Raw genomic sequence first — 26869 nt, forward strand, 5'->3', positions numbered from 1 at the left:
AGCAAGACCCCATCTCTATTTTAGAAAGGAAAGAAAGGAAAAAATGAGATAAAACAACTGAACAAACACATGATCCTGGTTTAGATGCAACAAAGCATATAATTGGAACAACTGAAAAAATCTAAATAAAGTCTATGAATTAGATGGTAATATGGGATCAGTGTTAATCTCGTAGTAAACTACCCTGATTTCGATGGTTTACTATGGTTGTGTGGGAGGATGTCTTTGTATTTAGTAAATACAAACTAAAGAACTGAAGTATAATATGGCATTATGTCTGTAACTTACTCTCAAAGGTTCAAAGAATCTGGGTATGCAAGGGTATATAAGCACTTGTGTACTTTGGCAGCTTTTATATAAATTTAAAATCATTTAAAAATAAAAAAGTTTTAGAAAGGACACTGAAGTCAGCCTGAGTAGCCAATCTGAGAGATATAATTTGAGCATCAAATCAATGTTTGTGACAGATTAAAACCAATAAAATAACACTCATCTGAATAAATACATGAATGAACAGATGAAGAAAGCTTTTCCTTACAGTACAATATTAACAAATGAAGGAGGAATGATAGAATTACAAAATCACCATGTGAGAATATCCATAGTAAAAATTAATTCATCAAAAAAATCAATGGATGCTACAACTAGTAAGTGAAAGTGAGAAAAGTGAATGAGTTCAGTATATACTTTGTAGTTAGAACTCACAAAATTGCTGATAGACTGGATACGGGGTGAGGGGAGAGAAGAATCAAAGATAAATGGTGGGCACTGATTTAAGCAACTGAGGAAATGACAGTGCTATTTATTGAGTTATGGCAGTCTTGAAGAAGAATTTGGTGCAAGAAGGTGAAATCAAGAGGTCATTTTGGACATGTCAAGTCTAAGGCACCTATTCAGACCTCCAAGTGTCAATATCAAGGAGGCAGTCAGAGACAGAAGAAATCTGGAGTTCTGCAGAGTTCAGGACACGAGACAGAAACTTGGGATTTATCAGGACATTAAAAATAGTAAAAAGTTAAAAACAAACTAAATTATCAATAATAAGCAAATGGTAAACTGTGCTATATTCATATAATATAGCAATAAATATAAGTATTATATTAGAAATTATTACTTAAGTCTGTATTGCTTAATCCAGAAAGATATTAATAATATCCCAAGTAAAACAAGTATTCTATTTCTGTAAGGAAGGGTGCACACAGTCAGGAAATTATGGAAGGATATATCCCCAAAGTATTTACAACTGTTTTATCAAGGTAGAGGAAGTAGAGGTGGTTTTCACTCCTCTCATTATACGTTTCCCTAATGTCTGAACTTCCGACAATGAACTTAAACTATCTCATCTTTTCCTAATAAAAGTTTTACTTATTTTTTAATTGAAGATATAATACACACTTATTGTAAAAAAATTCAAACATAGAGGAATATAAGAATAAAGTAAAAATCACCTAAAAATTCCACTACCCAGAGACAATCATCAGCCTATGTTCATACATTTTTTATGCATATAAGCAAACACATATAGTTTTACATGAATGAGATCACATAATACAGACTAATTACTCCCTCTATTTCATACTCCCCAGAAAAAAAAAATTGCAATGTTAACAACTGGGTATACCCTTCTACACCCTTCTCCATACTCTGCATTACTTTTTTTCTTTTTGAGACGGAGTCTTGCTCTGTTGCCCAGGCTGAAGTGCAATGGCGTAACTCGGCTCACTGCAACCTCCACCTCCTGGGTTCAAGCAATTCTCCTGCCTCAGCCTTCCGAGTAGCTGGGATTACAGGCACCCGCCACCCCGCCTGGCTAATTTTTTGTATTTTTAGTAGAGAGTGGTGTGTTAGCCAGGCTGGTCTCAAACTCCTGACCTCATGATCTGCCCTCCTGGGCCTCCCAAAGTGCTGAGATTATAGGCGTGAGCCACCAGGCCCAGCCCTCTGCATTACTTTTATACTCATCCAAAACAATAATGCTACATTAATTTTAAAAGAAAAATTCTTCCATATGACTTTAAACGTATCACATACATATCTGCCCAGTCTACACAAAGCCACCAAATAAATAGCATAAAATATCTCTTACCTTGCTGGTTTGTGGTATTGGCAAAGAAAGTCAAACCTTTCATCTGGCACAGGTACTCTGCTCTCATTAGGATCAATAGTGCAGAATGGGAAGTTTTCTGCTGAAGCCTGACTATTGGTTAATACGTTGAAGAAAGTAGATTTCCTAAAACGAACAAAAGCAATTTCAATCAATTCTTAGGTTAACAGCAAGAAAACTGTATCTCACTCTAATTTCAATGCTCAAATAAGATCCATGAGGAATATAAAACCAATCTACAAAGAGAGGGAAAAAGGAACAACACATTTTTTACTAACAGAAGTCAATGAAATTTACAACAGTATAGCGGCAGCTCATGACATAATTAGGTTATGTCCCTATCACAGTCTATTTGAAACTTGAAAAGCATGTTCTCAAAGAATCTTTGTTGTAAGTGAGAGTTTCATGTCATACTACAAAATCTATTTTTTTCCATAATATACCTGATCGTACCAGCATCACTTCATCTATACCTAACATAACCTTCTCTAGCATGAAATGTACAAGGCAGGTCTCTAGTCAAGTCAATGACTTTCCAAAAACTCTGAATTGGGAAAGAGATGCTAAATGTCTGGTATCTGATAGGAAATGGGAGGTTGGTACTCAGAACTGCCTTCTAATCATTAGTATATAAGGATTACTGGTAAGTCTAGAATTGTGAATTATGAAAATCAAAATGTGAATTTTATTCAAGGCATGACTTAAATCAAGAAAATATAATATCTATTAATATGAAATAAACTAGTCACTACTTTTCCAATCATTTGACTGCCATCAAGTAAGCAGAGCTCAGAGAAAGCCCACTCATGTTAACATCAGCCATGGTTTTTTAAAAATGTGATAATACTTTATCATTCATGTCTTAAAAATATGAAAAAAGAAATAAAATTTTAAAAATAAAAATAAAATATGAGAATATGGTACCAAATATCATATAAAATAAGAGAATATGGTGTCATATATCATATAGAGTAAAATCTAAAACAAAATTTTAAACTCTCAGTGGCCATCTTTTAAGAATGCTAGGTAATTAATTCTTTGAAGACTGTTAAAGTAGTTACCATGTCTTACCTATACAAATTGTGCTTTCAAAATAACCAGTAGTTATGAAAAGAAAATTATTTTATAGACATATTCCAGCCAATAAATGAGGAAAGAATAAAAACTTAGAAGAGCATCATTCTGCAACCCCTAACAAATTAATGGATCTTGGTAATAATTTCCAATGACAGTTAGTGCTGCAAAAAGAGGAGAAAAAAATAGTACCTCCCGAAAGAAGTATATACATCATCTGTCATCTTAATCTGACCAACACTTTACATGTTACCGCTAGTTTACAGGAAATATAGAGGACAGAAGAACATATTAAATGATACCACAGAGATAAAATCAATAAAATCCAGACTCTGGAAAATTTTATAAGCCTAAAAACCAGATTTCTTCAACAGGTCATCTGGGGGCTGGAAGTAAGTGGGAAACTTCTTCTGGATGAGATGTAAAAGTTAACAGGAGACTAACAATCCCACCCAGAACTAGAAAAACCATCTAAAATGCAGGATACAGAAGTCATCTGTTTGAAGGGTCTGGGATTCTGAAAATGAAAACAAAAAATTTGGAAGGAGACACTTGACCTCCACAGCCACTTTTACCCTGGGGACCTGTGCCCATTCTGGGCAAAAGGAGGATGCAAGGATCCAGACTTTATACCCATAGAAAGCTGATGCTGATGGAGAAAGAAACCAGCAAAACATCTGGAGGAGACTTGGAGAACCTCAGGCACACCACCAGTTTTCCCGCTGGGGATATTTTCCTCCAGGGAAAACTACAAAAGCCTACTCCAGTCACTGGTAACACAGACTGGCCCACTCTCCATACCTTCTTCCCCTCACCACGAAAAAATTTAAAATAAAGAGTGATAGTTAAGTTGCCAGGACAGTCCAGGAATCCTTATTTATCTAAAATGTAATGAAAATATTGTATAACTACAATGGAAATATTACAGAATAATGTTGTAATAAAAGTACGTAAGACAAAATTTAAATACAGTAATTTAAACATTTATAGGACACTTGGGCCTAACATTATGAAGACAAAATGCTATTGCATTTTTGTATAGTGTAGTTTAAAAACCGCTCATTGCTATTACCACAGTCAATTGCAATTCTGAAAAGGCCATAGGTTGTTTACGGAAGTTTTTTCAAATGTACGGTTATTACTATTTATATTTTATATTGTCTACCTGGACAAAATAAGAAAATAAGATATGTTTTGTGATTGTTTAAAAAAATGTATCCCCTAAAGCATATTATATGGTAAAACATAGCAAAAGAAAATTCCTTAGGCAGAAAAAATTCTTACATGCATTCAAACTAAACTTAGAAGACAAATGTCCATTTTCACAGACTGTCTCATTTTAGATGAATTTTAAATTTCATGAAACCCAAGTCATCTGTAGCTTCTAACAGCTTTGTAGGTATAAAAAAGTAAAAAGAAATAAGGAAGAAGGAAAAAGAAATTTCTAAGGATCATTACTATAGGCTTCAGTGGCAACATAAGACATTTTGATCTATTCAAATCTATTAAGAAAAGCCTTGCGAAAGCAAAGAATTTGAAAGTTTTGGCCTATGCCTGAAGTATTAAAGCCCATATGCTTTTTGTAAAATGAGAACTTTTTAAACACACACACACACACACACATACACACACACACTCTTAGATCCCTTGAGGTTAATATTAAAGCTTAAAAGTAGGAGAAAGATTCAAAGTTGTAAGAATTTCTCTCATGCAAGAATGGGTTTACATAACTTATTTCAGCAATGATAGTATTAAAAAAAAAAAAAAAAACAGTGACTAGACTAAGTGTATGCCCCCTAGACTTAGGACCTAAATACTTTATTTTGGAAATTACTATTTTAATCTATTAAGTAAACCTGACAGAACAGATGTTTTATGTAAAACTTTACACAAAATTGCAGCATGTAATGGGAAGTAGGGATACCAGTGCAGATTCCCACAGCATTCTGAATTAACCATGTATATATAATATCCATTCAAAACATGGGAAAAGAATTAGAAAGTCCTTGCAAAATGTTTTCAATTTAGATATAACTAAACTGTTAAAAGCATCTATCTGATAGATACACAAATACATAAGATGACAGAAATAAATAATAATCCATGTATACATGGGTGAGTATAATTACATATTTTCTAACTCCATCAGAGAAGGTCTAAAAATAGCAACACTTCAGCAGCAATGATCACACCTAGAGAAATGTCTATTCTCAACAGATTATTTCTCCAAAGAAGAGACACAAATGGCTAAAAAAAATATGAAAAGATGCTCAACCACTAATCACTAGAAAAATGCAAATCAAAACCACAATGAGATATAACCTTACAATTATTAGGATGGCTACTATCAAAAAAAAAATAACAAGTGTTGGCAAGAGTACAGAGAAATTAGAACTCTGTGCACTGCTGGTAGGAATGTAAAGTGGTACAGACACTGTGGAAAACAGTTTGAGGTTCCTCAAAAAGGTAAAAATAGAATTACCATATGATTCAGCAATCTCACTTCTGGGTATATATCCAGAAGAGTTGAAAGCAGGATCTCAAAGAGATATTTGCAAACCCATATTCATTGATGCATTTTTCATAATAGCCGAAAGGTAGAACCAAATGTCCATAAACAGATGAAAGGATAAAGAAAATGTTATCTACATATGATAGAATATTACTCAGCCCTTAAAAAGAAGGAAATCTTGTCACATGCTACAACGTGAATAAACTTTAAGGACACTATGCTGAGTAAAGTAAGCCAGTCGCAAAAGTACAAACACTTTATGATTCTACTTATATTCATATACTCATATATTCTACTTATATGAGATATCTAGAGTAGTCAAAATAATGGAAACAGAAAGTAGAATGGTGGTTTCCAGGGGCTGGGGGGAAAGAAAAATGGGAAGTTGTTCAATGGGTACAGAGTTTCAGATATGCAAGATGAAAAAGTTCTAGAGATCTGTTATACAACAATGATTATAGTTAACACAATTGAACTGCACATTTAAAAACGATGAAGATGGTAAATTGTATAATATATCACATTTTTTATTTTGCGACAGAATCTCACTCTGTCACCAGGCTGGAGTGCAGTGCCACAATCTTGGCTTACTGCAACCTCCATCTCCTGGGTTCAAGAGATTCTCATGCCTCAGCCTCCAGAGTAGCTGGGACTACAGGTGCATGACACCACGGCCAGCTAATTTTTTGTACTTTTAGAAGAGACAGGGTTTTGCCATGTTGGCCAGGTTGGTCTTAAACTCCTGAACTCAAGTGATCCTCCTGCCTCAGCCTCCCAAAGTGCTAGGATTACAGGCGTGAGCCACTGTGCATGGCCATATATTATATGTTTATTATCATAATTTCTTTAAAAAGTATCAAACTCAAATGGATAAATATTATATAAAATACCTAACCAGTACTCTTCAAAAATAAATCTTTAAAGGTCATGAAAAATAAAACATTCAGAAACTGTCAAAGATTGGAGGAGATAGGAGACATGAAGACTAAAACGCAACATGGTATTCAAAGACAAAGGACATCAGTGGGAATATTGGTGAAATCCAAATAACGTCTGAGGTTTAGTTAATAGTAAAAAAGCAAATACAGTTAACCCTTGAACAACACTGGTTTGAAATGTATGTTCAAAGTGCATGTGTTCACAGATTATTTTCAATAAAATGTACACTGAGTGTGCCTGCCCCTCCTTCCTCTCCTTCCACTTCCTCTCTATCTTCTGCCTCTGCCACCTGAGACAGAAAGACCAAACCCTCCACCTCCTTCTCCTCCTCAACCCACTCAACATGAAGACAACAAAGACCTTTATGATGATTCACTTCCACTGAGTGAATAGTAGCTACATTTTCTCTTCCTTATGATTTTCTTAATAACATTATTTTCTCTAGCTTAGTTTATTTAAGAATACAGTATAGAATAATATGCAAAATATAGCTTAATCAACTGTTTATGTTATTGGTAAGGCTTCCCAGTCAATAGCAGGTTATTAGTTAAGTTTTGGGGGAATCAAAAATTACACACAAATCTTTGACTGGGCCAGGGGTCAATGCTCCTAATTCAAGGGTCAACTGTAATTTCTTTTTTAACTTTCTTATTTTTTGGAGATAGGGTCTCACTTTATTGCCCAGGCTGGAGTGCAGTGGCATGAATATGGCTCACTGCAGCCTCGACCTCCCAGGATCAAGAGATCCTCCCACTTCAGCCTCTTAAGTAGCTGGGACTACACGTGCGTACCACCACCCCTGGCTAATATCTGTATTTTTTGCAGAGACAGGGTTTCACCCTGTTGCACAGGTTGATCTTGATCTCCTAAACTGAAGCAATCCGCCAACTTCAGCCTCTTAAAGTGCTGGGATTATGGGTGTGAGCCACCATGCCCAGCCCTCAACTGTACCTTAAGGAGCAAAAAAAAAAAAAAAAGTATTTGAAATTATGTGGTGATACAGCAAGACAGACTAGAATTCTGAAAAAGAAACTCATTTAAAATTTTAAAATTAGGCGGGGCGTGGTAGCTCAAGCCTGTAATCCCAGCACTTTGGGAGGCAGAGGTGGGCAGATCACTTGAGGTCAGGAGTTTGAGACCAACCTGGTCAGTATGATGAAAGCCCATCTCTACTAAAAATACAAAAATTAGCCAGGCATGGTGGCGCATACCTGTAATCGCAGCTACCTAGGAGGCTGAGGCAGGAGAATTGCTTGAACCCAGGAGGCGGAGGTTGCAGGGAGTGGAGATTGCACCACTGCACTCCAGCCTGGGCAACAGAGCGAGACTTCGTCTTGGGAAAAAAAAAAATTAAAACTTAAAACCCATTAATCTACGAAGTACCTCTAAGGCACACAATCACTGCTGAATACTAGGAAAGAATGAGTAGAAAAACAGATCTGTTATTCAAAAAGATCATTCAGAACATATTAAAAAGAGAAAGTAAATAATTCCCAAATCATAAATTTCTATGAAAGAACAGGCATTCTGGAATGTTGACAAGTAGACAATAAGATTTAAATTCATTTAAAATGGTATTGGGGAATTTTGCTTCCCCTCTGCTACAAGAACTGCCCTCCTGCTATAAAGAGCTAGAAAACCAGATGAAATCTATGAAATAACAGTTTTCACACAAAGGACAATATGCATCACAGGACTGTGTTCCCTGAGAGAAAAATAACAAATAAACTAAGCTCTGCAACTGGTCCAGCTTACTGCCTACTGATGCTTTCAAAGTCACCATTCCAAGAGGGGAAACCAACAGAACCCAGCAGTCACACCAAGTTGAAGAGACTAAGATGAGAGTTAGGAGGCCAAGGCAGCTAGAATTTGTGGGAGAGTATACTAGAAAGGCGGGAGCTGCACAGAGAAAGCACTCTGAAGAGCTGCAGAGGGTCCCCTCAAGAACACAGCTAAGTAATGATTTGCGCATGAGTAAATTCAATCGCTACAAGTCCAGGGAAAGGATCACCCAAACAGACTAGGATGAACAATTCTCAGGGCTCACACAGAGATTGGAACAGTTCACATTCCTATGAGCCAGACTGGAGAGATCCTGTAATACAAGGGAATTTGGATAGAGTCCTCAAAAGGGTCACGTCTTAGTACTAGGGACTAAGTAGCACCAGAGCACAAAATCGTATTAATCCATCATAAGAAGCCTCAAAACAATTAATCTGATACATAATTAACTAAATGCCATACCGAGGTCCAATACTCTTTAAAGGAAAACAACAATATTTAGCATTTAAAATAAAATCCACACTGTATGGAAACCATTAAAAATTATAAGACATGCAAAAAAGCAGAAAAATATATACCAAAATCAGGATAAAAGTCAGTAAATATAAACACAGTCAGTATTGAGAGATGAAGTAGAATAAAAGGACCTTAAAATAAATGTTACAAATCTTTTAAAATTTTTCTTAAGGAAAAATTTTCCAGATTGGACACTGCAAAGAAAAGACCTTGAAGACAGCAATAAAAGTATCCAAATGAAGCACAAGAGAGAAAAAGACTGGAGAAGGAAATAACCAGAGCTTCTGCAGGATACTATCTAGGGAAGAACATGCATTTACAGTCAGGCATCGCTTAATGGTGGAGATACATTCTGAGAAATGGGTCCTTAGGCAATTTCATCATTGTGTGAACATTATAGAGTATATTTACACAAACCTAGATGGTACAGCCTACTACACACCTGGGCTATATGGTATAGCCTATTGCTTCTAGGCTAAACCTGTACAGCATGTTACTGTACTGAACACTGGAGACAAATGTAACACAATGGCAGGTATTGTATATCTAAACGTAGAAAAGGTACAGTGAAAATACAGTATAAAAGTGATACAGGATGCTTACCGTGAGCGGAGCTTGCAGGCCTGGAAGGTGCTCTGGGTGAGTCAATGAGTGATGGTGAGTGAATGTGAGGGCCTAGAACATTACTGTACACTACTGTAGACTTTATGAACACTGTACATTCAGGATACACTAAAATTATTTTTTGGTATTTTTCTTCAATAACTTAGCCTTAGCTTACCATTACTTTCTACTTTATAAACTTTTATTTTAACTTATTGACTCTTTTGTAATAACAGCTTAAAATACAAATTACTGTATAGCTGTACAAAAATATTTTTCTTTATACGTTATTCCATATGCTTTTTTATATCTTTCAAATGTGTGCTTTTCTTAAACTTTTTTGTTAAAAACCAAGACATAAACATATACATTAACCCAGGCCTACACAGAGTCAGATCATCAATATCGCTGTCTTCCACCTACACATTTTGTCCCACAGGAAGGTTTTTAGGGGCAATAACGCACGTGGAGCTGTCATCTCCTTTGATAATAATGCCTCCTTTTGGAATACCTCCTGAAGGAACGCCTAAGGCTGTTTTACAGTTACTTCGTTTTTTGTAAGTAGAAAGAGTACACTCTAAAGTAACAATAAAAACTACAGTATAGGCTGGGCATGGAGGCTCATGCCTGTAATCCCAGCACAAAGAGGCTGAGGCAAAAAGATCGCTTGAAGCCAGGAGTTCAAGACCAGCCTAGGCAACACAAGAAGTCCCCATTTAACATAAAATCCACAGTGTATGTATTTTTTTAATTACCCAGGTGGGACGGGGTGTGCGTGTAGTCCCAGCTATACTCAGGTGGCTGAGGCAGGAGGATTGCTTGAGCCCAGGAGCTCTAGGCTACAGTAAGCTATGATCAGGCCACTGCACTCCAGCCTGGGCAACAGAGCAAGACTCTGTCTCAAAAAACAGACAAACAAAAATTAACTATAGTAAGTACATAAGCCAGTAACACAGTTGTTTATTATCAAGTATTATACACTGTACATAATTGTATATGCTATACTTTTATATGACTGGCAGCCCAGGCTTGTTTACACTAGCATCACCGCAAATGTGAGTAATGCCTTGCACTACAATATCACCAGGTAGTAGAAAATTTTCACCTCCATTATAATCTTATGGGACCTCCATCATATATGCAGTCAGTCATTGACCAACATCATTATGCAGCACTTGTCTGTAATAGGCATCCCAGAAAGGGAATAAAGCAGAAGATTATCTTCAAAGTGCTAGAAGAATAACTGTTAACCTAGAATTCTACCCAGTGAAAATATCTTTCAAAATGAAGAAGTCATAAGCACATGAAAAGATGTCAATATTCTCAGCCATCAAGAAAACACCAATTAGCCAGGCCCAGTGGCTCATGCCTATAATCCCAGCACTTTGGGAGGCTGAGGCAGGTGGATCACCTGAGGTCAGGAGTTTGAGACCAGTCTGGTCAACATGGTGAAACCCTGGCTCTACTAAAAATACAAAAATTACCCAGTGGTGGTGCACACCTATAATCCCAGTTACTCAGGAGGCTGAGACAGGAGAATCACTTGAACCCGGGAGGTGGAGGCTGCAGTGAGCCAAGACTGTGCCACAGAACTCCAGCCTGGGCAACAGAGTGAGACTCTGTGTCAAAAAAAAAAAAAAAAAAAAAAAAACAGAAAAAACAATCAAAAACTTTACAACCTGGCTATAATAAAAAAGATAACAACAAGTGTTGACAAGGATGTGGAATATTGGAACCCATATACAATGCTTGTGCGCATATAAAATGGTGCAGCCACTTTGGAAAACAGTTTGGCAGTCCTCAATAGTTAAATATACAGTCACATATGACCCAGAAATTCTACTCCTAAATATATACCTAAGAGAAATAAAATCATATGTCTAAATAAAAATTTATGTATCCTAAGGCTGAAGCAGACAGAGTACAAATAACATATTGTACTGAAATATAAAATATGTTGTATATAACTGAAATGTACTGTGGTATCAGAAAGTAGAAAGCACTCAAAAAATAAAGAGGACATGTCAAAAGGAATAGAAGTGAACATAAAGGCTCCTAATCACCAAAATAACAACAGTAATGGATTATAACCCAAAGAATAAGAATCTATACTGATATACATAAATTATAATCAAATACATGAATAAATGGGAAACTCTTTTGTACAATAGGGTTTTACACAATAGAATTTCCATTGTTCCTTCTATAAATTGTTCCTTCTAAATGTAGAAGACATAAGGGATATTTTTTAATCACCATTTGGCAAACACCACCATAATAACTGTTTCAGTAAGAATCAATAATAGATGCCAAAATTAGGGGGCAAAAGCATTAGAAACAATATATGTACATAATTTCAAAGGACCTCCTACAAGATGCTTATTAATTGCAATGGGAAAAATAATAACCCTTTCAGTGAAGAAATCTGTCAGACAGCAACGAGCAATCAAAGTTAACATCACCAAAAATGGATAAATCAACATCATGTGCTTTCTAATACACTGTATTAAAAAGCATATGTCACTCCTATGTTCAAAAGTACATAATTTGAAATTAATCATGAGGAAACATCAGACAAACCCCAAATGAGGGCTCTACACAATAACTGGCCAGTACTCTTCAAAAGTGTCAAGGACATCAAATACAAAAAGAGACTGAGAATGTGTTCCAGGTTAAAGGAAACTAAGGAAACATCGTACTATAGTTATCAAGATTTTAACACTTAGGGGATGCGAGCAGAAGATAAATTGGAATTTTTAAAACTATTTTTGCAACTGTGAGATTTTTTAAGCATGAAATTATTTCAAAAGAAATTTTTTTTCCATATATTGTCCAGGCTAGAGTGTAGTGGCTATTCAGAGATCTCACTACCCATCAGGACAGGAGTTTTCATCTGCTCTGTTTCTGACCTGGACCAGTTCAGGTATATGCAGCCTAGAGAATAATTTTCCTCCTGTGAGTTCCTTTGAGCAATCAAGAATGGAGCTTCTAAAAAACAAGTGAGCTAAGAATCAACTAGGAAGACTTGTAGGAACACATAGGCATCACGTATTTTGTATTAGGAAAAATAGTGGACTGCAGTGGATTGAAGATGGCCACACAGTTTTTGTCACTACTCCCATCAAGAGGTGGAGTCTATTTCCCCTCTCCCCAAGTCTCTGGGCTGGTGTGATGACTTGCCTTGACCAAAAGATTTCTGTGTAAGTGTGCTATGCCACTGCCACACTTCCATTCTCTCAAGAGCCAGACACCAGGATATAAGGAAGCTTGATCTAGAGACCATTTAGAAAGAGAACAAGGCCAAATATAAGAGAAGTGCCCCAGACTTCCAGCCAACCCTGCTAAGGTCCCAGATCTGTTAAAATGGCCATCTTGGATCTTCCAGTCTCAACTAGCCACAGGCTGAATGCAGTCACATGAGGGATCCCAATGAGACTGGCAGAAGACCTATGTAACTCACTACATTCCGGACCAATAAAAATTGTTACTATTTTAAGCCATCAACTTTTGGAATGGTTTGCTACACAATAATAGGTAACTAAACAATGGTGATAATTCTGTTGTGATTTTTTTGCTTTTTTTTTTAGCATTTTCTACAACCTTTTCCTTCAGCAATAGTAAATGGCTTTTACAGATGCTGTGACTGGTTTGTAGAAAAATGGGAGAAGGCAGTTTGCAGGGACACCAAAATGCATTCCCAGAAGATCAGCTAAGCAAGACAGTTACTCTCCTGGGGCAGTTTGTGAGTGTTTGAACAGAGTATACTAGTTGTCCATAATATCCATTTCCCCTTCTTTCAGCATAATCTTTTTTTTTTTTTTTTTTTTTTTTTTAAGACAGAGTCGTGCTCTGTGGCCCAGGTTGGAGTGCAGTGGTGCAATCTTGGCTTACTGCAACCTCTGCCTCCCAGGTTCAAGCCATTCTCCTGCCTCAACCTCCCGAGTAGCTGGGATTACAGGCGTGTGCCACCACACCCAGCTAATGTTTGTATTTTTAGTAGACATGGGGTTTCACCATGTTGGCCAGCCTGGTCTCAAACTCCTGACCTCAAGTGATCTGCTTGCCTCGGCCTCCCAAAGTGCTGGTATTACAGGCGTGAGCCACTGCGCCCAGCCAGGAATAACAGAATTTTTAACTGAACATGTGGCTGTCAAAATAAAGACTACATTTCCTTGCCTTCCTCACAACTAAATTCTTGTGACTAAATTCTGGACAAAGGGATGTTGGCAGAAGTATGGTATGGCAGTTTACAGGAAAAAGGCTGCTAGTCAAGTTTGGCCCCTTGACCCTTCGGATAACCAGCTGCCTGGAATTCACCCCTTAGACCAGCAGCTGCCCACCTTTTTGGCACCAGGGACTGGACCATGAATTGGCTGATGGAAGCCAATTTTTCCATGGACCAAGGGTGTGGGAGATGGTTTCAGGATGAAACTGCCCCATTTCAGATCACCAGGCTTTAGTTTGTTCTCATAAGGAGCGTGCAACCTAGATCCCTTGCATGTGCAGTTCACAACACGGTCCACACTCCTCTGAGAATCTAATGCTGCTGCTGACCTGACCGGAGGTGGAGCTAAGGTGGGAATGCTCACTCACCTGCCGCCCACCTCCTGCCATGCGGCCTGATTCCTCACATGCCACAGATCAGTACCAGTCCCCAGCATGAGGTTCAGGGACCCTAGCCCTAGACCATGAGAATGACACCACACCCTAGGGATTGCCAAGTTGTGAAGTGAAAGGACCATGGGTTGCTGAGGACTTCATAAAGCAGGTCCACTATACCAATCTATGACTGTAAAAGGTACATTTTTTACATGAAAAAAAACCAACTGGTTACCTGGGGTTTTCTGATGCTCTTAATTGAATCTAATCCCATCTGATGCAGTGCATAGCAACAAGAAGAGCTATCCCTCACAGAAATAAAGTAGTTTGGAATACTGTATCAAAATGTACCTTCCCCCCAGTATTCTCTACTCCTCACAACGACAATAATACATTGGTCCAACAGGAGCTCATTTATAAAGGGTCACTCGGGTAAGAAAAAGCAGTACAGAACTACAAACCAAATCTCCACATTCTTTCAACATCATTAAAAGAGGCCATTAAAACATGTCTCCTTGCCGGGCACCGTGGCTCACACCTGTAATTCCAGCAGGCGTGAGCCAACACGCCGGGCAAGGAGACATGTTTTTTTGTTTTCTTTTCAGACCGAGTCTTGCTCTGTTGCCCAGGCTAGAGTGCAGTAGTGCAATCTCAGCTCACTGCAACCTCCGCCTCCCGGGTTCAAGCAATTCTCCTGCCTCAGCCTCCTGAGTAGCTGGGATTACAGGCACTTGCCACCACACCCGGCTAATTTTTGTATTTTTAGTAGAGATGGGGTTTCACCATGTTGGTCAGGCTGGTCTCGAACTCCTGACCTCATGATCCACCTGCCTCAGCCTCCCAAAGTGCTGGAATTACAGGTGTGAGCCACCGCGCCCAGCTGGAGACATGTTTTAATGTGAGACGTGTTTTTGGAGGCTGAGGCGGGCAGATCGCTTGAGCTCAGGAGTTTGAAACCAGCCTGAAGGCAGCATGGTGAAACCCCATCTACAAAAAATACGAAAATTAACCAGGCATGGTGTTTTTTTGTGCCTGCAGTTCCAGCTATTCAGGAGGCTAAGATGAGAGGACTGCTTGAGCCGGGGAGGTTGAGGCTGCAGTGAGCCATGATCATGCCACTGCACTCCAGCCTGGACAAGAGAATGAAATCTTGTTCAAAAAACAAAAACTAAAACATGTCTCTTTATCACTAAATCTACACCCAGCCGTCAAAGAGGAAATATGTATCCCATTAACAAATAATTACTAAATATCTACTACGTTCCTAACACCATGTCCCATTAACAAACAATTACTAAATATCTACTATGTTCCTAATACCAGTCTAGGCACTAGAAATATACCAATAAGCAAGAACAAGACAATCCGTACCTTCACAGAACTTAAATTGTAATGGAGGGGAATGTCAAACCACTTAATTAGATAATATATATAAAGCATTCAGAATAGTGACTGGCATATAGTAAATGTTCAATAAATATCTGATTCGCTATAAATATTACCTCTAAGTTTCTGGGTCATCAGCCTTATGCAGACTAAAAAGTAAGCCTTCCTATTCACCCAGCTAAAAACCAAGAGATTCTCTAGATGGTTTTGTACTGAATGTCCTTACTTTTGATCAGCAGGCCATCCTTTAGAGAACTGTCTCCCTCCCACAATCTTTATCTTGTAGACCTACACAGAAGCACACAGGTCCAGCTGGATTTCCTTACTCAGGAATTGGAATTACAGGAGAGACAGGAAATGAGAAACACCCAGAAGTCCAGGGATTCACATGGCTGAGCTCCACATGGACCCATTTCTGCCAGCACCACTTGGCTCCTATCCCTCTTGAGGCCTGGCTGTTCAGATCCTAATTCACTTATTCCAATAAACCTCTTTCTCTTGCTGAAAATAGCCAGAATTGTGTTGCTTACAAAGAATCCTACCTGATACAGTTGTGTGAAATAAGATCATTCTACAAAAAGTAGTGTTTACAACCAAATACAACTGCCAAAACTCATTAAACTGTACCTTTAAAATGAGTGAATTTTACTATTTGCGAAGTATACCTCAATGACACTGGGTGGGGAAAGCATTTTATTTAAAAGTGTAAACAGCACACTTATTCTGAATAATAAAATATTTTTAGGTTATTTCCACGTACATTAATTTCATTATGCTTTATGACTAAAAAGCTTATATGGTTATCCCTCCATAGCTGCAGGGGATTGGTTCTAAGATTCCAGCAGATCAAGTCCCTTATATACAATGGTGTAGTACAATACCTAATGCAATGTAATTGATAGGTAAATAGTTGTTTACTGTATTTTTTATAGGAGTCTCGCTCCGTTGCCCAGGCTGGAGTGCAGTGGCCGGATCTCAGCTCACCGCAAGCTTCGCCTCCCAGGTTCACACCATTCTCCTGCCTCAGCTTCCCGAGTAGCTGGGACTACAGGCGCCCGCCACCTTGCTAGGCTAGTTTTTTGTATTTTTTAGTAGAGATGGGGTTTCACCGTGTTAGCCAGGATGGTCTCGATCTCCTGACCTTGTGATCCACCGTCTCGGCCTCCCAAAGTGCTGGGATTACAGGCTTGAGCCACCGCGCCCAGCCTGTATTGTCATTTTTTATTTAATTAAAAAAAATTTTTTTTTGGGACAGAGTCTCGCTCTGTTGCCCAGACTGGGGTGCACTGGCAGGATCTTGGCTCACTGCAACCTCTGCCCTGCCGGGCTCAAGCTATTCTCCTGCCCCAGCTTCCCGAGTATCTGGAATTACAGGCTCCTGCCACCATGCCTGGCTAATTTTTTTTTTTTTTTTTTTTTTTAAGTAGAGACGGGGTTTCACCATGTTGGTCAGGCTGGTTTCAAGCTCCTGACTTCAAGTGATCCAGCCACCTCGGCCTCCCAAAGTGCTGAGATTATAGGCGTGAACCACCATGCCCAGCCAATTTTTTAAAAAATATTTTTGATTTGAGATTGGTTGAGTCCAAGGATGTGAAACCACAGATACAGAAGGTTGCCTATATGAAGAGAAAACACTTAATATGGCCCATTTTAATATAGTCCCAGTTAAAATCAAGTTGTAGTAACTGCAACAATTCTAGAATGAGAAGTATGTCAATATCTAAAAACTATATCTTCCTTACTAGTGCAATAAAGCTCACAACATACATAATGATCATACCTTGCTTTCTCGTTTATTGATAGCACCCTACAGTACTTTGATTAATTATTTGTTTTGCTTACATTTCGACTCTCTACTTAGTCTTACTCTGCAAGCAGACTATCTCACAGCAGGAAACCCCTTCAAAATGAAAACCTCTTCAAGCTCCACGAAAGACTGAAATCAGGACAGTCACACTTGCTCATGTTTTACATGACATGAATTTAAGACATGCCTCACTTGGTCACACCATGCTCTATTCATTGAGGAATCCTTATGACAGGGGCTCCTCGGAATACCTAAGAACATGATTGTCCTACTTGCCACGAATCTAAAAGGCCACCCTTGATCTCACAAATCCACACTGAATCTGTTACCTATTAGTACACCCTAATCACTTTTGAGATGTTTTATATTTTAAGGTTAGTGAAAGATTAAATAATGAAAAAGGAAGACTTGGGCCGGGCACGGTGGCTCACGCCTTTAATCCCAGCACTTTGGGAAGCCAACGCAGGCAGATCACTTGAGGCCAGGAGTTCAAGATCAGCCTGGCCAACATGGTGAAACCCCGTCTCTACTAAAATTACAAAAATTAGCCGGGCGTGGTGGCACGTGCCTGTAATCCCAGCTACCCAGGAGGCCGAGGCAGGATAATTGCTGGAACCAGGGAGGCAGAGGCTGCAGTGAGCCAAGACCATGCCACTGCACTCCAGCCTGGGCAACAGAGCAAGACTCCGTCTCAAAAAAAAAAAAAAAAAAAAAGACTTTAAACACTTAAGTTGCATGTGTATAGATTTATGATAAACCCCACATGTATTTACTATCACTTTCTTATTTGCAAATACTCAATTCACTGTAATTTTGAAAACATTACAGCCAGGCTCAGTGGCTCATGCCTGTAATCGCAGCACTCTGGGAGGCTGAGGCAGGCGGATCATCTGAGGTCGGGAGTTCGAGACCAGACTGGCCAACATGATGAAACCCTGTTTCTACTAAAAATTCAAAAATTAGCTGGGCGTGGTGGTGCGTGCCTGTAATCCCAGCTACTCAGGAAACTGAGACAGGAGAATCACTTGAACCCAGGAGGCAGAGGTTGCAGTGAGTCAAGATCATGCCACTGCATTCCAGCCTGGGTGACAGATTGAGACTCTGTCTCAAAAAAAAAAAAAGAAAAAGAAAAGAAAACATTACAAAAACTCAAATTTCTGCTCTCAGAACTTTCAGATTTAGACACTTTATAACAGCAACGCTTTTACCTACCAAGTTCCACTACGAAATCTAAAACTGTCACCCCCTTCTCCATCAAGCTTTTAGTGGAGCTTTCAAATCGATTTCCTAAAGCATCCTACTGCACGGCCTCCGGTAGCCAGCCTAGGTAGGTACCACACATAGCCAACCAGCCCTGAAATCAATAAAATACATCTAAACTAAAGCCTAATTTTGCAACATTAATAGTCCAGCTTCCTGGCCTCTTTTCTTCAACTTAAATTTTAATTACCTCACGGTTCCCATTTCTACAATAGGACCCAAAATATTTACAGAATGAAAATCAGAAAAGCCCCAGCGTTCACCTACCCAACATTTGGCAATCCAACAATACCAATTTTCAGTGAGGTTCCAAATCTTCCAATGATTGGGGGTGGTTTAATTCCGTCACCTCCCTTTTTAGGGGGCATCTGAAATACCAAAGCAAACATATGAACAAAACTTTTTACTATCCACATGGACCCAAAACACATGTCATCATATAAAATACATTATTGAATTAAGATTAAGAACAAAACATACTTTATATAGCGATCCAAAACTAACACAGAGCTAAATCCTTTTTTTAGCAAAAATTTTTTAAAAGTTCTGTAAACCTATCTGTTGTCAAAAAAGTCGCTATTGAGAAGTCCCAGAAAGACTGATCTAAAATCAATATTTGTTGGGCCAGGCACAGTGGCTCAGGCGCTGTAATCCCAGCACTTTGGGAGACCGAGGTGGACAGATTGCTTGAGACTGGGAGTCGAGACCAGCCTGGCCAACAGGGAGAAACCTCGTCTCTACTAAAAAAAAATACAAAAAATTAGCTGGCCGTGGGGGCGCGTGCCTGTAATTCCAGCTACTCGGGAGGCTGAAGCTAGAGAACTGCTTGAACCCGAGAGGCGGAGGTTGCACTGCGCGGAGATCACGCCCCTGGGCTCTGCCTGAGCGACAAAGCGAGGCCCTGTTTCAAATAAATAAATAAAATCTTTGTGGCACCAGGAATCAAAGATAAACTAAGAGTTTAGCTACCAATCTTCCATCCAGACTGCTCACAAAACACTTTATTTCTTAACCTGATACATGGTTATATGAATGAAAGCATTTGGAAGCACGTACATAGATGAGAGTCAAAGAAAATTCCATCTGGAACCACCAGCAACCAAGTCACCCTTCACACAAAACCATTCCTCTATAATCTGGAATCTTATCCTTCCCATTCGCCCACAATCCCCATTTTCACATAGATGAACACCCACCAGATACTGCGGTCCTTCCACCAAGTCCCTGCCACCTTTGGCACTGAAGGTACGGCTCATCAGTCCTCATAAGCAACCTCCATAATCTACACTATGGTTACTATTTCTAATCGTAAATTAATCGATGGAACTTTTTATTTACAAGTAGAAACTTTCTCTGTCCCTTACTAGTTCTGTCTCCAAATCATGCGTGCAGAATTAGTCCCACTCTTGTACTGCAAAGTGAAATCACAAGGACCGCTAAGCTCACGTCTCAGAAGCTGGGAACTAAAACTGTCCCTGTATTCTGGCTGAGAGTTGTATCTCCTAGGACCACGCTGGGGCCAAGCCCTCGTAGTAGTATTCCAGCCTCTGATCCCTGACCCCGAGCGCCAGGAATTTCCCTTCTCAGCGTCCTGACACCTGTTCCTGGCCAACCCCCAGGCCTCCAAAGAACAGACACATGAACAGCGCCTGTCGGGTCCTCTGGCCTACCGAGGGGTGGCCGGCAGCCCACCCAAAGTGGGCCCCACCCCCATCCTCCTCTCCGGACGGGGTCACCGGGCGTCCCGGCCTCGGGAGAAGGCTTTCCCCAGGGTTTTCCCGCGTGAGGTTAGGCCGATCTCCCGACTCGCGGCCTAGTCCGACAGCGCCTCATTCATCCACACACCCCCACGCCACCCGCTGCCCTGGCCCCATCTTGGCCACTGAGCCCGGGCCTCGCGCCAGCCTCAGGGCAATGAGCCCGGGCACCGAAGACCTGGCAGAGATCGCGCCCCCGGGCTCCCTGAGGGCCTCACCGTGCTCGGCCTAGGCGATGACACGGGGTCCCAGCGGCAGCTAGAGAAAGGTCCTGCCGGCAGCCGGAGGCGGGGAGGAAGGAGGAGAGAACGCAGGCCCGGCCCATCCGCCGAGCAGCACGCACGACGGCGGCGGCAGCGGCGGAACGGGCGGGCCGGGCGCCGAGCGGCACCTGCGCGCAGGCCATGGGCCCCGCCCCTCCCCGCTTTGCCCGCGCGCCCCGCCCATTGGCCCGACAGGCCGGGGAGGCGGGAGCAGGGCCGGAGGAGCCCAGGGTGGGAGGAGCCTCGCGACTGACGCGAGGGCTGGAGAGGGGCAAGGTGCTGACGAGGCCATTCCCGGGAGCTCTAGTCTTCTGCTTTAGCGCATGGGCTTCTCGGTTCTAGGTCTCCGCTTCCGCCCGGCTGCGCGGCCTGGGTTACCTGCTCATGTTCACTCGCGGGCCTGCAGCCCCGCGCTTCCCCAGCCGGACTGCGAAGCGCCTTGGGCCCTGACTTCCCTCCGGGAGATCCGGGGCGCCTGAAGTCAGGCAAACAGCCACACCAGCCCCGGGGACCGCGTGGCCGCTAGCCCATCTCCCTTTTCCTATAACTTTATTCGCTCAGTCCGTGCGGAGATAAGCTGTTAACTAAACGTTCTTGAAGGAAAAGGGGCTAAGGGAAACTTTAGTCTAAGGATTTCTTCCTCGCCTTATAGTTAAAGCGTCGCACACAGGTACTGGATCACAGAATGCGTTTAATTGAGCCAATTTCCTCCCTTTTCCTCTTGGTGGTTGAGAGCAGGTGCCTTTGAAATTGGGGGATTTCCAGTCTGGATTCCGCCACTCATTGACTGTGTGACCCTAGACAAATTAACTTCGCTGTACTTCTGTTTCGTTCTGGATAAAATGAGGCTATTGAGACCACCTTATGAGGTTATTCGTGTGAGGATAAAATGAGACAATGCGTGTTGAGCTCGTAACAACAGTACCCAGCACATACAGAAAAGGCTTGTGAATAGTCTCTGTTGTTAATATTAGGATTTCATCCCATCTCACCCACACCATGTCAACACCATGAGAGCCACTGGAGAAGGAATTCTTTCATTTAGGTCATGGCCTTCAGATGCCATTCAGGTATTTGTTGTAATGAATATAATACCTGTCCAAAAATTGTGACACTAGAAGCTCCTTTTAAAGGGATTAGTTGCTATTAATATTAAAGGATATAAACTGGTTGCTATCCTCATGTTACAAGTGAGGGAACAATATCAGAAAGGTTGATTAATATGGATGAAGTCACACAGCTAGCACATGGCAGCAGCATATTTCAAACCCCAATCTAACTGAAAATCTGGCCGTAATCCCAGCACTTTGGGAGGCCAAGATAGGAGGACCAGTTGAGCCTAGGAGTTGGAGAACAACCTGGACAACGTGGTGAGACACCATCTCTACCAATAAAAACAAAAAAAAATTAGCTGGGATTGGTGGCACATACCTGTAGTCCCAGCTTCTCAGGAGGCTGAGGTGAGAGGACGGCTTGAGCCTGAGAGCTCAAGGCTGCAGTGAGCTATGATCACCTGTATCAGATGTTTTTCTCTCTCTACACTAAGGTGAGAGGTGAGAGCATAATGAGCCTGAGAGCTCTCCAGCCTAAGCAACAGAGCAAGACTCCATCTCAAAAAAAAAAAGCTCAAGAATCCCAGAGAGCCGTCTCTGCCCAGCAACCAGCCACTCCAATACTGATTGAAGATGTTCCCCAGTCATGGAGTACTAGAATCATCTTCAACGTATCACTGTCTTTTGGCCAAATCTAGCTACTTCTTCAATATCAGTATCTCTCAGATCTATCCATTTCCTTAAATTTACACTATCAAGTTCTTAATCACTTGTTTCTCTATAACTACATCTTTCTTACCTGCACTTTTAACCACCTTTAAAGTGCCTTGCCAAAACAGGTTACACAAATCTCAGGCAGAATTCAGGAGTGGCCAGCTGCTGCTGCCAACGCTTGCCTGGTAATACAACTCCATTTCCAACTCAGTGTCACTGGGGGTAAATTTGTATTCACGAGAAAGAAGATCTGATTGGCCCAGTTCCCATAAAGTCCCAGGTCCCATCAGCCATGGCTAGGTGGATAAGGGTCACAGAGTCAAAACAGCTGTATGAGTGACCTTGCCCTACCTACCAACGAAACACATAGTTCTCAGAAAAGACCCTAGTGGGTATCTACTATTCTACAATGCTAAAGGAAGACTCAGTGAAACAAACAGGATATTATAGTTAACACTGGCCAGGCACGGTGGCTCCCGCCTGTAATCCCAGCACTTTGAGAGGCTAAGGTGGGCGGATCACCTGAGGTCAGGAGTTCGAGACCAGCCTGACCAACATGGAGAAACCCCGTCTCTACTAAAAATACAAAATTAGCCAGGCGTGGTGGCGTATACCACCTTCCCAGCTACTCAGGAAAGCTGAGACAGGAGAATCGCTTGAACCCAGGAGGCAGACGTTGCGGTGAACTGAGATTGCGCCATTGCACTCCAGCCTGGGCAACAAGAACAAAACTCTGTCTCAAAAAAAACAAAAAACAAACAAACAAAAATAGTTAACACTAATGCCAAGCCTAAAAAAAGGGCCTTTAAACAGAGGAAAGTATGTTTTTGAGCCTTTGCACGAAGGGAAGTCTATTTAGTACCCGTTGGGCTAAATGATTAAGTTAAACCTAGAGGAAAGAATCAGATGTATTCTAGAATGAAAATTGAGCAAAAGATTTCAGTCAGAGGGGAAATGAGAATAGACCATCAGGTCATGTCAATAGAAGGTTGCTACTATGGAAAGATCAATGGAATGAAAAAAAGTAGACAGAGCCCATGTTTTCACTCTTTGCTATCATTAGCCTCTCTGGATTTTTCTTTCCTTCCCAGGCTCAGCCAATGACCAGGGATCAAGTGAGTTGACCTAAGGTCACAAAGGAACTAGAGAATGGTTTGGGGTCAGTAATTTATCCCCAAATACAGAGTAGCTCCGCTGGAAATTCAAAGGTTTATTGATCCTGTACAGAAAGCTAAGCAACAGGAGACAGAAAGAGTACACAAAGAGAGGATGAGAAGGAAAAGAGGAAAATAGCAGCAACATGTTCACCATGTGCTAGCAAGGCCTGACTACACCTGTTGGCCAGCCCTGTCCACATCTGTGAGGGGCATAACAGAAAACAGAATAAGAGTAATAACTACACTAAAAGGGAAGTTGAGTCCTGATAATAACTTTAGGGGGGGAAGGGGACATGTTGCACAAAAATAATTATCCTATATAGGTAGTTAACTTAAATCACATCTTTATCTATTACCTGTATCAGATGTTTTTCTTGGTCTACACTAATCTTACTATCATATCCAGAATTCAGACAAAGGACTGGGATAGTCCCATATGCTTAGAATATCCTATTCTGAACATTTTTGTTATTGTCATTTATATAAAATTATGTTCTTGAACACCTACTCCATCCCAGGCATTGCTGTAGGCCTTAGAGTAGTGAAGAATAAGATAAATACGATCAGCCGGGCGCGGTGGCTCAGGCCTGTAATCCCAGCACTTTGAAAGGCTGAGGTGGGTGGATCACAAGGTCAGGAGATCGAGACCATCCTGGCTAACACGGTGAAACCCCATCTCTACTAAAAATACAAAAAATTAGCTGGGCGTGGTGGCGGGCACCTGTAGTCCCAGCTACCCAGGAGGCTGAGGCAGGAGAATGGCATGAACCAGGGAGGTGGAGCTTGCAGTGAGCCAAGATCTCACCACTGCACTCCAGCCTGGGTGACAGAGTGAGACTCCGTTTCAAAAAAAAAAAAATATATATATATATATATATGTGTGTGTGTGTGTGTGTATATATATACACATATCCTTGCCCTGAAGAAACTAGCAACCTAGTGGAGCAAACAAATAGGTGACTACATAAATAATTATATAACAAGCTGGTAAAATACATAGAAGGATACCTAAATACATTAACTACAGTTTGAAAGTTTAAAATAAACCATCTTGGTTTTCACTTACCTTCACAACTTCTGATATTATGTACAAGGCAGTGCCTAATCATTATCCCTTTCCTTTTCCGTCACCAGCAATAGTCAAACCTTATTAGGCATCAGCAAAGAAACAGATTTTCAGGCCGGGCGTGGTGGCTCAAGCCTGTAATCCCAGCACTTTGGGAGGCCGAGACGGGCGGATCACGAGGTCAGGAGATCGAGACCATCCTGGCAAACACAGTGAAACCCCGTCTCTATTAAATACAAAAAAACTAGCCGGGCGAGGTGGCGGGCACCTGTAGTCCCAGCTACTTGGGAGGCTGAGGCCGGAGAATGGCGTGAACCCAGGAGGCGGAGCTTGCAGTGAGCTGAGATCCGGCCACTGCACTCCAGCCTGGGTGACAGAGCGAGACTCCGTCTCAAAAAAAAAAACAAAAAAAAAGAAACAGATTTTCCATTTTCTTTCTTTCTTTTTTTTCTTTTCTTTTTTCTTTCTTTCTTTTTTTTTTGAGACAGGGTCTTGCTCTGTTGCCCAGGCTGGAGTGCAGTGGCCAGATCACAGCTCACTGCAGTCTCGACCTCCTGGACTCAAGCAATCCTCCTACCTCAGCCTCCCAAGTAGCTGGGACTACAGGTGTGCACCACCATGCCAGGCTACTTTTTTTGTATTTTTTGTAGAGGCAAGGTTTCGCCATGGCGCCCAGGCTAGTCTCGAACTCCTAGAGTCAAACAAGCCACCCTCCTAAGCCTCCCAAAGTGCTGGGATTACAGACATGAGCCACCGTGCCCAGCCCAGATTTTCCATTGTCATTCTTACGCTTGACAGAGTCTATTTTCTGAGTTATTGAACTATAAGTTACCATTGAAGCAAAACACAAGTAATCAATTGCTTCTATTCTAGAATTGCTCATAGTATTTGAAAGAATGCTGATTAAAAGAGTCTTGTATCCTAGAAACTGCTGGAGTTTTGTTTTGTAATATCTATTGTAATTCATGAATAAAAATTTAGGAATTGTTTTGTTCTCGTTGTTAAGATTCAATGTCTCCCTATGTTGCCCAGGCTGGAATGGAGTGGTTGTTCACAGAAGTGCAGTGGCTATTCACCAAGGGCTGTTCATAGCACACTGCAGCCTTGACCTCCTGGGCTTAAGAGACCCTTCCACCTCAGCCTCCCAAGTAGCTGGGACTACAGGTGCATACCACCACACCCAGCTAATTTATTTTTCTTTGGTAGAGACAGGGTCTCAGTATGTTGCTCAGTCTAGATTCGAAGTCCCAGGTTCAAGCAATCCTCCCTCCTCAGCCTCCAGAAGTGCTGGAATTACAGGCATGAGCCACCATGACCAGCCTCAATTTAGGAATTCTTAAAAGAAAACTATACATATTATTTTCTCAGAGGCAACATAAAAAGACATATCCTAATCCAGAAAAGTAAATATCTTATCATTGTAATAGCTAGCTAATACTTTGAGATACAAATAACAGAAGTTTTGATTCAATGAAAATGTATCATATATAACAGAAAGTACAGAGTGGGAGAACAAGGCTCATAGAGTCAACAGCTCAACACTATTTTCAAGGAGACTAATTCTTTCCATGTAATGTCTCTGTCTTCCTTGGGCTTCCCTGGTTTTATTCTTAAGTTAACAGCAAGCTGACTATGATAGCAGTTCTAGGCAACATAACCAGAATGACAATATTGGGGTAGAGTGGGACCATCTCTTTCAGTAGCTCTCTTTCAGTATGGGAAACATGTTTCAGATCTCTCCAGATAATTTCTTCTGTTTCACTGGGCAAAACTGGGTCTCATGCCTGTACCTGAACCAGACACTGGCAGGGAAAATGGACTTACCCTTAGACCATTTAGTCCATCCTTGGGGCTAGAGGAGAAGTCAACTTCCTCTGAGGCACATGACTGTGTGAAGTACGGATAGATATCTGAGCAAAAGCAGGATTTTATAAGAAAAGGACACCAGCAATATTCACTTCCTGAACCATTTTTTTAAGATAACACATTGAGCAGAGTATGGTAATTCTGGAAAATATCAGTGGCATTGGTGGTCATCTGATATGATATGTACAAATTGTAATATAATAAACATTGGCACACCTAGATCACTGAGAAAACACTGAAGAAAACTGATCATCTTCTAACAACACTTAATGGTGTTATAAAATAACAGCATGTGAAAACAATATGTTTACTAACCTTTACAAGATACTAAAAATTCCCATCATAGAAGTGGAAGGTTACTTACCAAAATGTGTCCCAATGGTCACATCAATTGAGCTGGAAATTGAGGAAT

At 40.8% G+C, this 26869-nt stretch overlaps 1 protein-coding gene across 3 annotated transcripts in view; it reads right to left on the bottom strand.

The window, feature by feature from the left end:
- OLA1 (Obg like ATPase 1) overlaps positions 1 to 20798 on the bottom strand; it is a 171481-nt gene extending 150683 nt beyond the window's left edge. For 2 of the 3 annotated variants that reach the window (XM_025404193.1, XM_025404192.1), the window contains exons 1-3: positions 20558 to 20798; positions 18850 to 18950; positions 2087 to 2230 (exon numbers count right to left, since the gene is read on the bottom strand). In XM_025404193.1, coding sequence (XP_025259978.1) covers positions 2087 to 2230; positions 18850 to 18950 — 245 coding nt within the window. In that variant the 5' untranslated portion in view covers positions 20558 to 20798. The remainder of the gene's footprint in view (positions 1 to 2086; positions 2231 to 18849; positions 18951 to 20557) is intronic. The other variant, XM_025404191.1, reaches the window with a different exon arrangement.
- Positions 20799 to 26869: the final 6071 nt, after the last annotated feature.

The sequence above is a fragment of the Theropithecus gelada genome, chromosome 12 (assembly GCF_003255815.1).
Source record: "Theropithecus gelada isolate Dixy chromosome 12, Tgel_1.0, whole genome shotgun sequence".
NCBI lineage: Eukaryota > Metazoa > Chordata > Mammalia > Primates > Cercopithecidae > Theropithecus > Theropithecus gelada.